Source organism: Misgurnus anguillicaudatus, chromosome 6, assembly GCF_027580225.2.
Source record: "Misgurnus anguillicaudatus chromosome 6, ASM2758022v2, whole genome shotgun sequence".
NCBI classification, from domain to species: domain Eukaryota; kingdom Metazoa; phylum Chordata; class Actinopteri; order Cypriniformes; family Cobitidae; genus Misgurnus; species Misgurnus anguillicaudatus.
The window spans coordinates 21,798,596-21,813,835 of record NC_073342.2 but is presented as its reverse complement, the minus strand read 5'-3'; the positions used below and the strand labels follow the sequence as shown (position 1 = coordinate 21,813,835).

The window sequence follows — 15,240 nt, the reverse complement described above, 5'->3', positions numbered from 1 at the left end:
GTAAAAAGCTCCGCTTGTCAATGTCAGTTCTCACGCGGCCGTCCAATCACAGTAGAGAAGGGGCGGGACAAGTATCACGGCAACCAACCGTCTCACAGCTGACGTATCAGAGCTACCAAAACGCTTAGCTAAAGAAAGAAGGCACTCAGCTGAAAAACAGCTGGCATTCGGCGGTGTCCAGGCGTTTTCAGACGCGTTTAAAAGTTTTAGTGTACACAACCCCTTAAAGTCCCTTCCCCAATCAACACTTTCAGTGGACCAACAAGAACCAAGTCTTGGTTGGGAAATGTATATAAAGTTAGATCAAGCCCATTCACTTTACATCGAGGCCAAATTTATATATAAATTTTGTAATAAGAGATTTGCAAGGAGTAACTTTCTTTCTCTCGTGAAGCCAATACGGAAGTGACTTAAATTGCAATTCATTGACTCGCCACTAGAGGCTGGCTACAAAGTGGAGTCAATCCCATATACCCCCATCTTAAAATATCCATCTTTACAGCAGAAATAAATGTTTTTGGTCTATATAGCTAATTCTGAAACGTGGGTTCACACAAGCCGCGTTTGAGGCGTCAGAATCGTGTCTACCGCGCATAGTTTGCCACTTGAACAGTTTGAGTTTACTCGCTTCATTCATGTGTAAAAGCCGCTTGTGAAATTCTAGTCATCGAGACATTCACGTGGAAATTCGTGTCATGGGAGGTTATTCTGCGACTCTGCTCGCTTCCTGTAATCACGTCACTTCTAGAGCAAGCTCCTGATTGGTAAATATTTTTTTTTAAATTAGATAAAAGTTTAAATTTTTCAACTCGCTCATTTGCCGCGGCAACGCTTAATTCACACCATTCGCGCAAACTAAGACGTGCGAATGAGGCGGATTTGCGTCTACCGCGCCGCGCTAAACACCTCATTCGCACCGCGAGACTTCCAGACGCGCGTCAATACATTGACTTAACATTGAAATCACTCGCCCTTGACGCCTCTACCGGGGCTGGTGTGAATGCAGCATAAGGGGGTGCATTTTTGGAAACTCATTAAGCCTTAAAAAAGCCTTGCATAATTAAGGGCTTGGCCACTTGAGTGACAGGTGAATTGCAGTTGCTGTCACTACCGGCACTAGTTAGGCGGCAGTGGTTTTTGCAGCCATGCACCTTAGCTCCACCTATGTCCCGCCTCTTTGCCCATTTTCGTTTATCCGCAAGTGATGCACAGTGACCCGCTGCCAAATAGCACCGGCAGGCTCCGCCAACTTTGGGCTTCAATTATTCTCATCACAAACCTACTTGTGACGTCAGGGACACTACATCCATATTTTTTTACAGTCTGTGTCAAGAACTTGTGAAACTTTCTGTTTCAAATAAATTATGTCTTAAAGGCGGGGTGCACGATCTCTGAAAGTAAATGTTGACATTTGAAATCACCTAAACAAATACACCCCTACCCCAATAGAATCTGGGTAGGGTTGCACCAGTCGTTCGTAAGTTCTTACTTAAACTGGGACGTAAAGTCCAAACTAGAGGCTTAGTAACTTCTAACTAGTTTATAACTAACTCTGTACTTTATTCGGTTGCACCATTTGTTCTTAAGGCAGAACGTAGCTAGTAGGTTGTAAGCTCTCTGTAAAGTAATGCGTTGTCGCATAGAATGACGTCTATTTTTCTTAACCCAATCACAAGCCTTCTAAAAGGTAAACAGGAAATAGTCTGAACAGCACGTAATTTCAAACTCATCCTTGACTGGCCTAAACTGAAAGTTAAAAAAGCATACGTTATCGAACTCAAAACATTACACATTTATTTGAAAATATCTATCCCACACATGGAGGAGAAAATAAACAGAAAAAAAATGTAAATCTTATTTTAATTGATGGATACACAGAAAACAAAACAGTTCTTGAAAACTCGTTGACAAACATGTGGCTCTTCATAATCAATTACGAGTTCATCGATGTGATCTAATCTGGCTGACATCTTATTCAAACCGTTATTCATGGACACAGGCTTCCGTAAATATTTAGTTACAACGTATTGTTACGTTTAAACTAAGTTTAATGAAGCAACGCAAAAACATTTAGTAGTGCATAAGTTGCTCCCTTTTCCAAAGTGTTTTTCAAAACCCGTGCACCCCGCCTTTAAAAGTAGACAGATACCTCAATCTATATTTTTGTTTGATATGGTACCTTATTATTCTACATTCTTATGATTCTCAATCATTTTGCAAGACCACATAGAGGACATTTATGTAACAATTCAATATTTTCCTTTCATCAACAAAAAATCCACACATCAGGTCCGATGCAAACAGCTCAAAGCTTTTTCCGAAAACTGGTTTCACACCAATCCGCCTTACCCCACTGAATCAAACAACCAAATCAGATCATGGACACCACAACCCGCTGCTGACATAAGCATTCTCTTACCTCCAAAGTAGGAACCGTCCGAGATCTTTGTCTCATTGCTGCCCTTTGTCAGGACGGTTAGTACGCCGTGTTGGATGAAATACATCTTCTTTCCCACCGTCCCTTCTCTGATAATGTAATCTCCTGGCTGGAACACTTCGAAACGCAACTTGGTGAGCATGGAGGTCACAAAGTTTGGATCAGCATTGGCAAACAAGGGCATTGTGGCCACAAGCTTTCGACAGTTGAAACTGATGATTTCCTGTAAACAAAGAGTTGAACATGCATTGGAAAAGGTAACATCTAAGTTTTACTTATCTTTTAAATATTAATTGGCTTGTGTTTTGCTGCTAACCTCTCGGAGCGGTTCATTCAATTCGCCCAGAATGCTCTCCTCATCAAACATCTTGCCTTGATAGCGATGCTCATAATAGTCATGGATCCTCTGTCGCATGTCGGCTGGAAGTTTGTGGAAGGACATGTACTGCTCCACCTGTTTGTACTGTACACATAGAAATATAGACAAATAGTATTAACCTGGATGTTGCACTTAAATACATGTTTGTTTCAACAATTCATGATATTCAAATTCTGAAGGACAAAACCCTTAAAAGTATACAACCAGGACAGGGTCTTTTTAGGGGGTTTATGCAGTAGAATTTAATAAAATTATGGAAATTGTTGAAGTCAAGTCTTTAAGGGGTTGCACACTGGACAAGAAGCATCACATCACTTGTAGGACAACTCTGAGGTACTGTACCGGACGTGCACATTAAATAGCGCGTGCTTAGTCAGATAGTGTCTATTTCAAAATGCTTAATAGGCCTATACGTTAGCAGCCTATGTTAATCGCTAACGATTTGGGACAAATATGATGTTATTTAATGTTAAACTATGTGAGTGGCGCTCTGTGGCGCGACAGGGATTTGAGCAGTGTCCAGAGTCACAGTGGATGGTGCCATCGGTGTGCGTACATTCATAGAAAATAATGTATTCTGTTTTTAGATTCATGGCATGGTGAGATTCATGGCAGATGAGATTTTTTAAATATTTATGTCTCCTACACTGTCAGAAAAATGGTCCCAAACTCACTGGGGCAGTACCCTAAAAAGTTCTTATGTACCATTTATGTACAGATATGTATACATTTGGTACCAATATGTACCTTTGAGGTACTTATATGCTAATATAAACTCTTTAGGTGCAAAGGTGTACTTTTTGAAAGGATACCACCCCAGTAGGTACGTTTACATGCAACCAAATAATCCGTTTGTAATCGTATTGATGGCTCAATCGTATTGAAAAGCCTTCATGTAAACACCTTAATCAATACAATTGAGGACGATCAGATCCAAATTTGGATCGTATTGAAGGGGGTGGTGTACTCCGCTCTGTGAACCGATCCGCAGGAGAAAAGTATGTATGTAAACGTTTGAATTGTAGTATTTTATCAATCGAATGCAAAAATACATTGTGCACATGCGCAGAACATTTGTGCTCCAAGTTCACGTCTTATATTAAACTCTTTTATCACATGATTCTCATCACAGAAACATGCAATAGCAGGGCAGTGGCATCACGCATTATTAAGGTAAGGTTACTGGGGTTATGTCGCGTTTATGTGTACTTTTAAAACATTAGGCTACTTTAAGCAATAAAATAGTGTTGTGCCTTTTAAAAAGTGGGTTTTCATGACCAATATCTGAAAACTTTTTAAGAACAACATTCTACAACTCGGAGATAAACGGTGAACTCGATGAGAGATGCTGTCCGCAGCGTGGCGTTGCCAAGTCCTCTGCTTTTTTCAAGTTTAGATTTGAGCTATACTGTTTAAACTGTTTCCACCTGTTTTTTCCCCTGTGGGGTAAAGATGAAAGAATTCTGTTCATTAGTTATTGATATTTGGGCTGTGGACAGTCATTGGGGTGCTTTTAGGCTAGTTTTGAATGTCCATTTGGATGGTTTTGATACACGAATCTGGCAACTCTGGCTGTGCGCTATTGCAGACTTTCGGTTCGGATTCTATATAATGTACATGTAAGCAAACATTTACATCAGATTGCAATGTTTAGGGTGCATGTAAACAGTATTGTCGTAACCTTTAATCGTATTAAATTCAGTCGAATTGACAAAATTTTGTGCATGTAAACATAGCCAATGAGATTAAATGAAGAGTAAATGAAAACTTTTGCTTAAGTCTCCCTCTCACTCAGATATTTCACATAAAACCCAGAATCTCACAAAAGTCCCCATTAGAGTTTCGGAAGAGATCTCGACTATGTCAAAAACTTAGATTTGCCAAGTCTCCAATCAAAAGTCAATATTATTGAAGATTTCAATATGAACTCTAACATTTCTCATCATATTAACCCAAATCCAGATGATTTTACTTATTTAATCTACATAAATTGTATAGGGCCATACTCTTAGGGGTGGTTTTCCAGACAGGGTTTAGATTAATTTAGGACTAAGCCTTAGTTATATTCAGGGTGGGGGAAAGTTACTTTTTAAAGTAATGCATTACAATATTTAGTTACTTTCCAAACAAGTAACTAATTGCATGACTTAGTTACTTTTCATGGAAAGTAATCCTCCTGTTACTTAGAAGTTACGTTTGCGTTACCTTTTCTTACTCGGTTGAGGCTTGATCTTGTTCAGACATTGCACATGTGTTTATGACTAAGAAGTTCTGCTTTCAGAAATTGCACATTTCCATAGCAAAAATATCAAGCTCTGGCCTGCCATCTCAGTTTCGGACTAAAAACTTCCCGCTCAGGCGCACACGCATATAGTGCATAATTCTGTGTGACTACGTTCAGTTTAATTCAGTATGTTATGTTGTTTTTAAATTAAATTAGTTAAAATGAAAAGTAATGTCGGAGCCGATGCTGTAGTGGGTAGCGGTCCGACATGTGGTGCTTTCGCACTTTCGGCGACCCGATTTTGTTTTCCGGCTTGTGGTCATTTGCCGACCCCGTACCCCTCTCTCCTCTCTGTACTTTCCTGTCCTCTCCTTACCTCACTGTCTAATAAAGGAAAATATGGCCAAAAAAAAGTAACTCAAATATTTATGTGTACATTTATAAAGTAATGTGTTACTTTACCTGTACTTCAGAAAAGTAATATTATTACATAATGCACAATACTTTTAATGCGTTACCCCAACACTGGTTATATTATGACATTTTATGCAGTTTTAACAAACATGGCTTACAAAGAACAATACTGGTATTGTTATGTATTGGATATATGTTAAGATATGTCAATGCAAGATGTTTTTAAATTAAGACAGATCAAACATGCATTTTAGTCTAGGACTAGGATAAACCCTGTCCGGGAAACCGACACTTAAAGTATATATTTCTCCAAAACAATTTTAGGATAAACATTTGATAATCAGTTCATACTTATATAAAAACAAAACTGAAAACTCCATTAAATCTCCTAAGCCATAAAGGAGCAAACATTTTCTTCTGGGCATGGTTAGTGTGCTGTAAAGCCGTAAATAAGCCTTAACATCCGAAACTCCCGCAGACCCTGTAGTTGTGACAAATAAATATTGACAAAACGTCTTGCAAAACAACAGACCGCTCCATGTAACCGTCCAGGTGTATTTATGGCAGGTCTTTCTGTGCGGCTCCAGGCTCCATTTGCAAACCTCTGCAGTATTTTCACATCACCGGCCATCTCGCCATTCATCTCTGTCGTTCTGTTTGTCTCCCTCCCTGCCTGTCTCTTTGACTCCGAGGAAGGACGTACTGTATCGATAGGGTTTATTTTACCCACGATCCACTTGTGCTGTCTGTTTGTTATTTCATTCATGTCTCCGAAAATGACAGAGTCAGTCTGCGGTCCCGTGACTTTAAAACCTTTGGCCGAACCGCCTTCCCGTCCTGTCCTTTTCAATAAACTTTGTCTGTCACGAGCCGGAGGAAATTAGATTGCTCAAGTGTTGCTCTTTTATAGCTCAGGAGACTTTATTGAGTTTTCAATTAAGTTTGGAGACGCCGATGACATATCGAGAAGATACACACGTGAGATTATTACTGTAATAAATTCTTGCCTATGGGTTAAGATATTCATTCATGATTCTTTCTTGTCATTTCCTACAATCTCCCACTTTCATGAACTCCATCTGTTGATGGTACCCTGGTTCAAAGTGCCCTTCACCACATGCTAATGTTCCTGCCATGTCAGCTGTGAACATCTCGGTAACGGCGACAGCGACTCTCCGCCGCGGCCCTTTTGAGTGGCTCTTCTATTATCATATTCAAGGGCAGGGGACAAAGCTAGCAGAGATGAGTTCAAACAAAAGAAAATAGCGGCAGGCAATACATTTAGGTTTCGACTCGCGAGACTGGCGAGGGTGTGAAGTCGATTGCTGAAATGCCACCGTGAGGCAAGCATGAATCATAGTGTCAGAAAAACCGTGTCATTGAAATTCGGGAAATGGAAACCGGTAATCGCATTGAAACTGAGAGGAGATCTTATAGAAGAGAAGATCTAATATATTACACAATAGATCCAATAGAAGTGTTTAAAGCCAGCAGGTAATGAAATCGGCTGTTGAGTTAACAGGACGAATTGACAACTCAGGCATTTTATCCCCGTTGAACTCGCTCTAACCGAATCTATCTCTCTCTCTAATGCTATTTTAACTCTCTGTTTGGTTTTCCTCAGTCTTTTCAAACATGTATTGCAAAACCGTAAACAAAACAGTTGGCCATCATGCAAACATTTTGTTGACAGAATGTCTTGTGTTATGCAGCGGTAAGGAAAAGATTGAATCCTTTCAGAAAAAGAAGAAAGAGGAAATTGTACATCAATACTGTACATCCTCCCTGTATCAACAATGCTGGCTGTCATGACAACCACAGTCGGGCTGAATTGACTTGAATCTTTTAACACAGCAGAGGTCAAAGCACTTGTGTTTTCTCCTCATAGAAAATGACAACGGTTCAATTACCATTCCCAGCGTATTTACAGACATGATAAAACTGATTGATCCCCACAAGGGTCACAAAGTTTTTGACTCGGGGACAGCATATTGTTAAAAATCCATAATTTTGTCTTGTTACGAACCTGAATTATTTCTTCATTTTGAATTATTTTGAATTTGGATAAAATATTTTATACGAAGAAAACAATCTTCATTAAAGGTGCAGTGTGTAGATTTTTAGCGGCATCTAGCAGTGAGATTGCGAATTGCAACCAATGGCTCAGTCCAAAGCTCACCCCTCCCTTTCGAAACGCATAGAGAATCTACGGTAGCCGCCACAGGACAAACAGACAACGTAGTGACTAGGCCTACTGTAGAAACATTGCAATGCAAAATGGTGACTGCCATGTAAGGGACCCGCTGTGTATGTTGATAAAACGACTCATTCTAAGGTAATAAAAACAATACAGTTCATTATGTAAGGTCTTTATACTAGAGGTCTTCAAGGGTCCACTTAGATCCGAAAACCCCAGGGTCCGACCCCAGACCCGATCGGGTTCGGGTCTAAAAGTTTCACATGTGCCTCGGACACGGTCGGGTACAATAATAGCGTCATCGGGTCTCGGGTAATTTAAAAATGAATGTGTTTTTTCTGAACGGACCCGAGAAGACCCGAACTCTCTCGCCTGTGTGCGTCAATGTCCTTTTCAAATCTCTCATCTGTTTGCCAAGAGCGCTTGCGATGTTGTGTGGTTGTCGGAAGGTTCATTTTCGTTGAGACAAACATGTCTGTCAATTATAAATGTACATTTTAGCGGTTACGTTGGTGTCGTCGTCAGATAACAAAGTAAAAACGAATGGAGCAGCTGGCCAAATTGGTTGCAAGGCCACCGGAGTTTCTTTCTGTCTGACTGTTGTGCGTGGGTCTGCAGCATGCACACACGTCAGTGCCGTTTACATTTGGTTCCAGTCGGGTTAAAAAAAAATTTTCACTAGTTCGGGTCGGACTCGGGTCTAATTTTCTCAGGTTTGTCTCGGGTCGGGTCTTTCTTTAAAAAAAATTTATTTATGCACGTCGGGTTCGGGTATGAAGTGATTCGGGTCATTTCGGGTCGGGTAGACCTCTACTTTATACACCACTGATTATGTTTATTATTTTGCATTTCTGTCGAAAGATCATTCTAAAAGTTACAGTGCGCCTTTAAATATACAAAAGAAATGAAATAATAATAGTTATCTGATAATATATCTGATTTGATAAAAATAACCTGCTAAATAATAAAATGTCAATAAAAACATATAATTATTAAGAAAAAAATGTCTCAAAATACTATGCAAAATTAGTTACATTAATTAATAATTGCTCTTTTATTTCAGTAAATATAATGTCAGCCTTTGACATTGGCAGTATATTAGAGACTGTAGCAAAGTTTTAATGTCAAGGTCAATAAAGCATTATCAATGTAGCTTAAAGGAACACACCAACTTTTTGGGACTTAAGCTTATTCACCATAGCCCCCAGAGTAAGATAAGTCCATACGTATCTTTTTCATCTCTGTACGTCTCGTAACTCTGTCTGATGCACCCACAGCTAGCCTAGCTTAGCACAAAGACAGAAAGTAAATGGGTCCAGCAAGCATAAGTGACAAAATAACGCCAACATTTTCCTATTTATATATTGTGATTTGTATAGTCACAGCATGTACAAATAACAAGGTCATATGAGACGGACATCTTTTAACCGTATACATACTGGGAACTATATTCTCAAAGCCCCGTGGTGAGGAGCAGAGAGTTCGGTCAGAGTTGTGCTAATCACTCCGCCCAAGTGACAGTGCTTCGCCTTCTGAGAATATAGTTCCCAGTATGTATACGGTTAAATATGGCTATGTCTCATATGACCTTGTTATTTGTACACAATGTGACTATACAAATTACAACATATAAATAGGAAAATCTTGACATTATTTTGTCACTTATTGGGAGCAGTATGCTAGCTGGAGCCATTTACTTCCAGTCTTTGTGCTAAGCTAGGCTAGCGATGGGTGCGTCAGACAGAGTTACGGCACGCACGGAGATGAAAAAGATATGTATGGACTTATCTAACTCTGAGGGATAAGCTAAAATCCCCAAAAGTTGGCGTGTTCCTTTAACCCAGTGCTTCTCAAATAGTGGGGCGGGACCCCCAGGGGGGGCTCGAAGCGACACCAGGGGGGGCGCGCGAGACCCCAGGGAAAATACTTTTTCAGGAAGTGATTTTTTTTGCACCGTCACTTAAAGACATTACACCCCAATCAAGCTGATAAGCCGCTTGAGTTTTTATTATTATTTATTGATTATATTTAATTAAATTTTTCAGTATCAAATGGTCAAAAAATAGTATACTTTAAATAAGGATTGTTTTTTTTCAGGCAAATTGATGCATTTTAAGTCTTTTTTGTTACAGACTAAAAACAATGTTAATAAAGTTATTCTTTGTTGTAAGTTGATCGATATTTCTATTTTTATGTTTTCTTTAATGTTAATAAGGATACAATGTTTTGCAGATGTGTCATTTTATAGACAAATTATACTATTTACAGTCGCGGCGGAGAGTTGGGGGGCGCGAAATGTTTACTTCTTCCTAGGGGGGGTGTGACAGAAAATAATTGAGAAGCACTGCTTTAACCCTTTCATTGCAATGCATCTAAATCTTCACACTCTCACTTCCTGTACTTTAGACTCTTATGGTCATCTCATTTTCTCTGTTTTTACTCACCTTCTCCTGGTACTGCCGTCTGGAGGAGTCCAATGATTGAATGAGGGCAGTGGCGTGGCCCACAAACATGGCATAACAGGTTGCGCCCACAATCATGCTGAGGATGGTCAGCCAAACATCCGTCATGCCCACAGGAGGGTACATGCCATAGCCGATGCACAGCATGTGGCTCATGGCCTTAAAGAGGGCGTAAGAGTACTGCTGACCCCACGTGTCATTCTGATGAGAGAGAGATAAATGAACCTGAATTAAAGTGTGAATGTAATATAAGTATGAAAGCCATTGTGATAGACAGTGAAAGAAATGAGAAAGAGGGTGAAAGTGGGACAGTGAGAGCACAAAGATTTAAGGGGCAAAGATTCGAAGCACGTTTTTGCTTATTACTTTATTTAAAAATTTATTAAAATTGGATTTTAAATAAAAAATTACTTGAATGCACCCCATCTTGGGTGGCAATATTTTCAATTTCTGAAATTAAAATTTTTTTTGGTCAAAGTCAGAAATATCTTAATGTTCTTCTAACTGTACAGAGACTGTAAAAATGGCATTAAATAGGCCAGCTAACATTTATGAAATATTTAATTTTTTGAAAAATAATGTTTAGGTTGTGTACAAACATTTTTAGATTTTTTTGTTTAAAATTTTTTTGCAAATATTATTGTAACCAAACCGTGATGTATTTCAATGTAATCCAACCAAACATGAATATAGAAGATTTTTAAAGATTACTCTTTGATCATGTCAAGCATCCTTGTTTGACATTGACCTTTAAGCCAACGAGACAGAACAAGAAGAGTCGAGAATAGCAGAATGTGATAGAGATAAAGAGAGAGAGAAAGTAGACAGGAAAAACTGACAGCGTTTCTATATATTTCTGACAGGACTCAGAAAGAATTTGACTAAAGACTTGTGAGACAGAGAAACTATCAAGTCCTTTAGCGTAGGGGTCATTACATGCACCATATGCGCTTTCTTGATATCAGAATATGGAGAAAAGCAGAAGGTAATATTTAATACATGCAAATGAAGCATGATAATGGACAGTATTCATCTTTTAGTAAGGCGAGTTACTCAAGACTGACACTTTTGGGCCAAATGCTTATCTTGCTGGTCCAGAATATCATGCAGGTGTCCTTATTTCAGTAAAAATGTTATATTTATGAACCATTCACTTAAAATATTCCATTCAGGATTATTAAAATTCAGTTTTTAGTGGAAAGTAAATTTATTCTGTATTATATTTCCATTTTTATTCCAGAAAAGCACAAAACTACGAATGTTAGGATTGATAAGTCTTGAATATTTGAAATAGATTATAGGCTTAACACAGTACCAGAGTGTGTGAAAATATTAAAGGGGCCATGGCATGAAATCTGATTTTCTTCATGTTTAAGTGCTATGATTGGGTCCCCAGTGCTTCTATCAACCTCGAAAATGTGAAAAAGATCAACCCAGTAACTTAAACCCCATTCACACAGACCTCTGGTCCCAGAAAATACCCGTAAAATTGCCAGACAAGCGTCTGTGTGAACAAAAACTCGTTCCGTTAATCATCTGGGATCGTTGCCGGAAAGAGGACCTAGTAAGATACGCGGGTAACCCTCTGTGTGAACAAGAATGCCGTAAAGGGCGTGTCGAAGTGAGGACGCGCGCGTCATCATCACAACACAAGTTATGGTTCAGCTCCTTACAACGAGAGATAACATGCATATAAAAATTCACCACGAGAAATGTTGCAAACTAGATTGAAGCATTTATCAGGAAATGATAAATGAGACGCATAAACAATGACGCACGTGCTATAATGCGTAATAAGGACGCGCGTGTCATGGCAACATGAAGTTGGTTCAACTCTTTAAAATGAGGGATTTACAACATTCACTACGAGAAATGTCAGCAAACTGTACTGAAGCAGATATCAGGTAAGTTAGCTCGTTACTTACTGCGTTGAAACGGAGATCATTCAGTAGCATAAAAGAATATCGCGTCACGTGCTCATTTGAGCTATAATAAACGAAAATCCCCGCATGTCATCCCAACGAGATATATTGTTCAGCTCCTCAAAATGCGGGTTTTAAATGCATATAAACAATCACGATGAGAAATGTCTGAAAACTGTATCATAGCAGAAATTAGGGAGCTTGTCAAATATCCACTCTGAAGCTGAGATCATTCACCAGCATAGAACTGTGCGTTCACACGCTCCTTTGTAGTCTTATCATAAACAAAAATGCACGCGAGTTGTTTCTGGAGAGAGAAATAATATATAATATGCAAACTTCAGACGCTACGTGGAAGAGAGGGCGGGACTTTCAACATGTCACGTGTCTTTCCGGGACCATCAGATTCCGTGTAATCTTGGCAGTGTGAACGAACAAAAACTCTAACTATTCCGGAAAAATCCAGGATGCATTTTACGTGTATTTTACGGAATTTCTGTGTGAAAAAGGCTTTAGTTTTGGTAAACCATTCTCTACAAGCACATGAAAAAAAGGTCGTTGAAATTTGGCTCTCCTTATGATGTCATAAGGAGCTCTTATTATAATAATACCACCCCTTAATCTGCACTATCCAACCACAGCACTGACATTTAGTGCAGAGAAAAGCACAATTGAGTATTAATTGCAACAAACCACCATCATTGTGATCAGTGTTTGAATTTCATCAGCTCATTTGCATTTTAAAGGACACACCCAAAACGGTACATTTTTGCACACACCTACAAAGTGGCAATTTTAACACGCTATAATAAATTTTTTATATCGTATTTTGAGCTAAAACTTCTCATATGTGCTCTGGGGACACCAAAGATTTATTTGACATCTTAAAAAAGTCTTGTGCCATGGCCCCTTTAATGGCCCAGCAGTTTCTGGGAAAAACTAGAAAACAGCTGAAAATAGCTGAAAAGGAAGTGCGCCATCTAGTCGATAATCATGTTACAGATAACCCTAATATAGGGTTCACACCAGACGCAGTAGAGGCGGCAAGCGTGAGTGATTTACATGTTAAGTCAATGTGAAGACTAGGGATGCTCACATTGACCGTTTAACCGTTAACCGAAGGTAAGAATTTATGACCGATTAACATTATCAGTTCAAATTTAAAAAAATGGTGCGTTCACGTGAATTGAGCGTTGCCGCAGGAAACGTGCGAGTTGAAAAATCTGAACTTCGGCGGATTTTTTTTTTTCTACCTTGCTTGTAGTAGTGACGTGATTACAGGAAGCGAGCGGAGTCAGGAAGCCCATTCCATGATGCCAATTTCCACGTGAATGTCTCGAATGACTAGAATTTCACACGCGGCTTTCACACGCGAATGAAGCGAGTAATTTTCAAGCATCCAACTAGCGTGAATATCGCGTTTTTGCATCCTCTACTGCGGCTGGTGTGAATGCAACATAAAACCTCATCAGTAACATGTTTTTTTTATGCAAATGTTTTCTCTAAAATGACAAGATATCTCGTCAATGGCGACGAAAGTGTTAAATATCCTAATTAAGGCCTAGTCCTGGATTAATCTAAGCCCTGTCTGGGTAACCAGCACTTATGTGTTAATTTAATCTAACGGCTGGGTTCGAGTATAACCTTATATAAATTATCATTCAATTTGCTAAAGTTTACATCTTCAAAAGCACTCATTGTATCTTGCTACCTTAAAAGCAAGAATTAGTCTCCCGACAGACTGATAACAAACTGAGCTTTGACTCTTATTGGCGTAAAATCAGCCAATTAGATTAGAGCTTGCCATATCTGAAAACGCTTTTCCTGTTTTGTTTGCAATATGCATCAACTGGTCTGTAAACAGACTGTGGGCCATCTGAGGCTGAGACTAAATAAACCATAGCGAGCTCTGTCAGAGGAAACCAAAGGCAAAACAGACATCCATCTGTCCTTCACACTTACCACCATTTTGTTTTTGGACACCCAGCAGTCCGTTGGAAAGTCCTGCAGCATGGGCACGAGGAACTGTAAGCACCCGTCCCAATGGCACAACAGCAGCATCATTCCAATCAGATTCACAATGCGCACCATGGCACTGGCAAGATCATAGGTCATGTGAAATATCTAAAACAGAAGGAAGAGAGAGCAGAGATGATCACCAGGCTAAAATATCCTGCGTGGGTCACAATTAAGATTTAATCCTCGCTGAGTTCTAGGCCACATTGTTCCTAAGCTGGTGTATAGTAGCGAAACGCTTGGTTTGCGGGGTATTACATAAAGTCCTGTATCTTTCTGCTAATGTCACTAATAGTGCCTAGGAGATCAGTGACACGCACTGTTACCCACAATCCATAAGGGCAACGATGCAGCCCCCTTCCCCCCAATGGACAAAAAGGTGGTGTTTCCGAAGAGCAGTAATTAAAGTAAGGATTCCAATAGATTATCTTTAATTCACAAGGTTGTGGGCTGATCGGGTCGACCGATCGAAGCAATTAAAGGGTCGTGGTGCACGCTTTTAACTTTCCATGAACAAACAATGCTCAGGTTGGATAACACACAGATGCCTTCAATTGTGTCTAATCACTCCTAACAGCTATTTGCACAGTTATAATTTGATGACTATGTTCATAATATAGTTTGGAATGGAGTACTCATCACATTATTTAAATAGAGGAAATAAATGTGAATAACTTTTTTTTTAACAATATTATCAGTGGTGTATAAAGACCTTACAAAATGAATTGTAGGCCTAATGGGTCTCATTCACTAATAATTGTGTACGTTTTTCGTACGCACACTTGAAACTCTCATGAAAACGTTCTGCCTAATTCACAACACGTGCGTGCGCACATGAGTTTGTTCTTATACTTGTTCTTACGTTGGTGAATTTGGAGTGTTATACATGAGCGGCCGCATGCACCCATAAAACACGCCCAAACCAGCTGCATATAAGGGCTTCCGCAACCCAGCGCTGGTCCACAAAATTTTTTAAGTAAATTTTAAGTAAAAGAGCTCGAAAAGAAATCCATGATCATATTTATTATCGATTAAGTTCTGTTTTGCTTTGCATTTTTTATTTGGGAGGTTTTGCTGTCGCTGGAGGAAGCCAGTGCTGTCCATCGACCGAAGTAACATTAAATATGTATTGGATGCGTTAACAAATATGCCATTTAATTAATATGACACAGGCGCGCATGTGTATCTA

The 15,240-nt window shown here is 39.3% G+C and overlaps 1 protein-coding gene across 1 annotated transcript in view; it reads right to left on the bottom strand.

Annotated features, from left to right (window-relative positions):
• The window catches only part of hcn4l (hyperpolarization activated cyclic nucleotide-gated potassium channel 4l), a 44,542-nt gene that overhangs the window by 12,318 nt on the left and 16,984 nt on the right, over positions 1-15,240 (bottom strand). Inside the window, exons 3-6 of the mRNA XM_055192412.2 lie at positions 13,998-14,159; positions 10,096-10,314; positions 2,754-2,900; positions 2,420-2,660 (exon numbers count right to left, since the gene is read on the bottom strand). Of these exons, the coding sequence (XP_055048387.2) occupies positions 2,420-2,660; positions 2,754-2,900; positions 10,096-10,314; positions 13,998-14,159 (769 nt within the window). The remainder of the gene's footprint in view (positions 1-2,419; positions 2,661-2,753; positions 2,901-10,095; positions 10,315-13,997; positions 14,160-15,240) is intronic.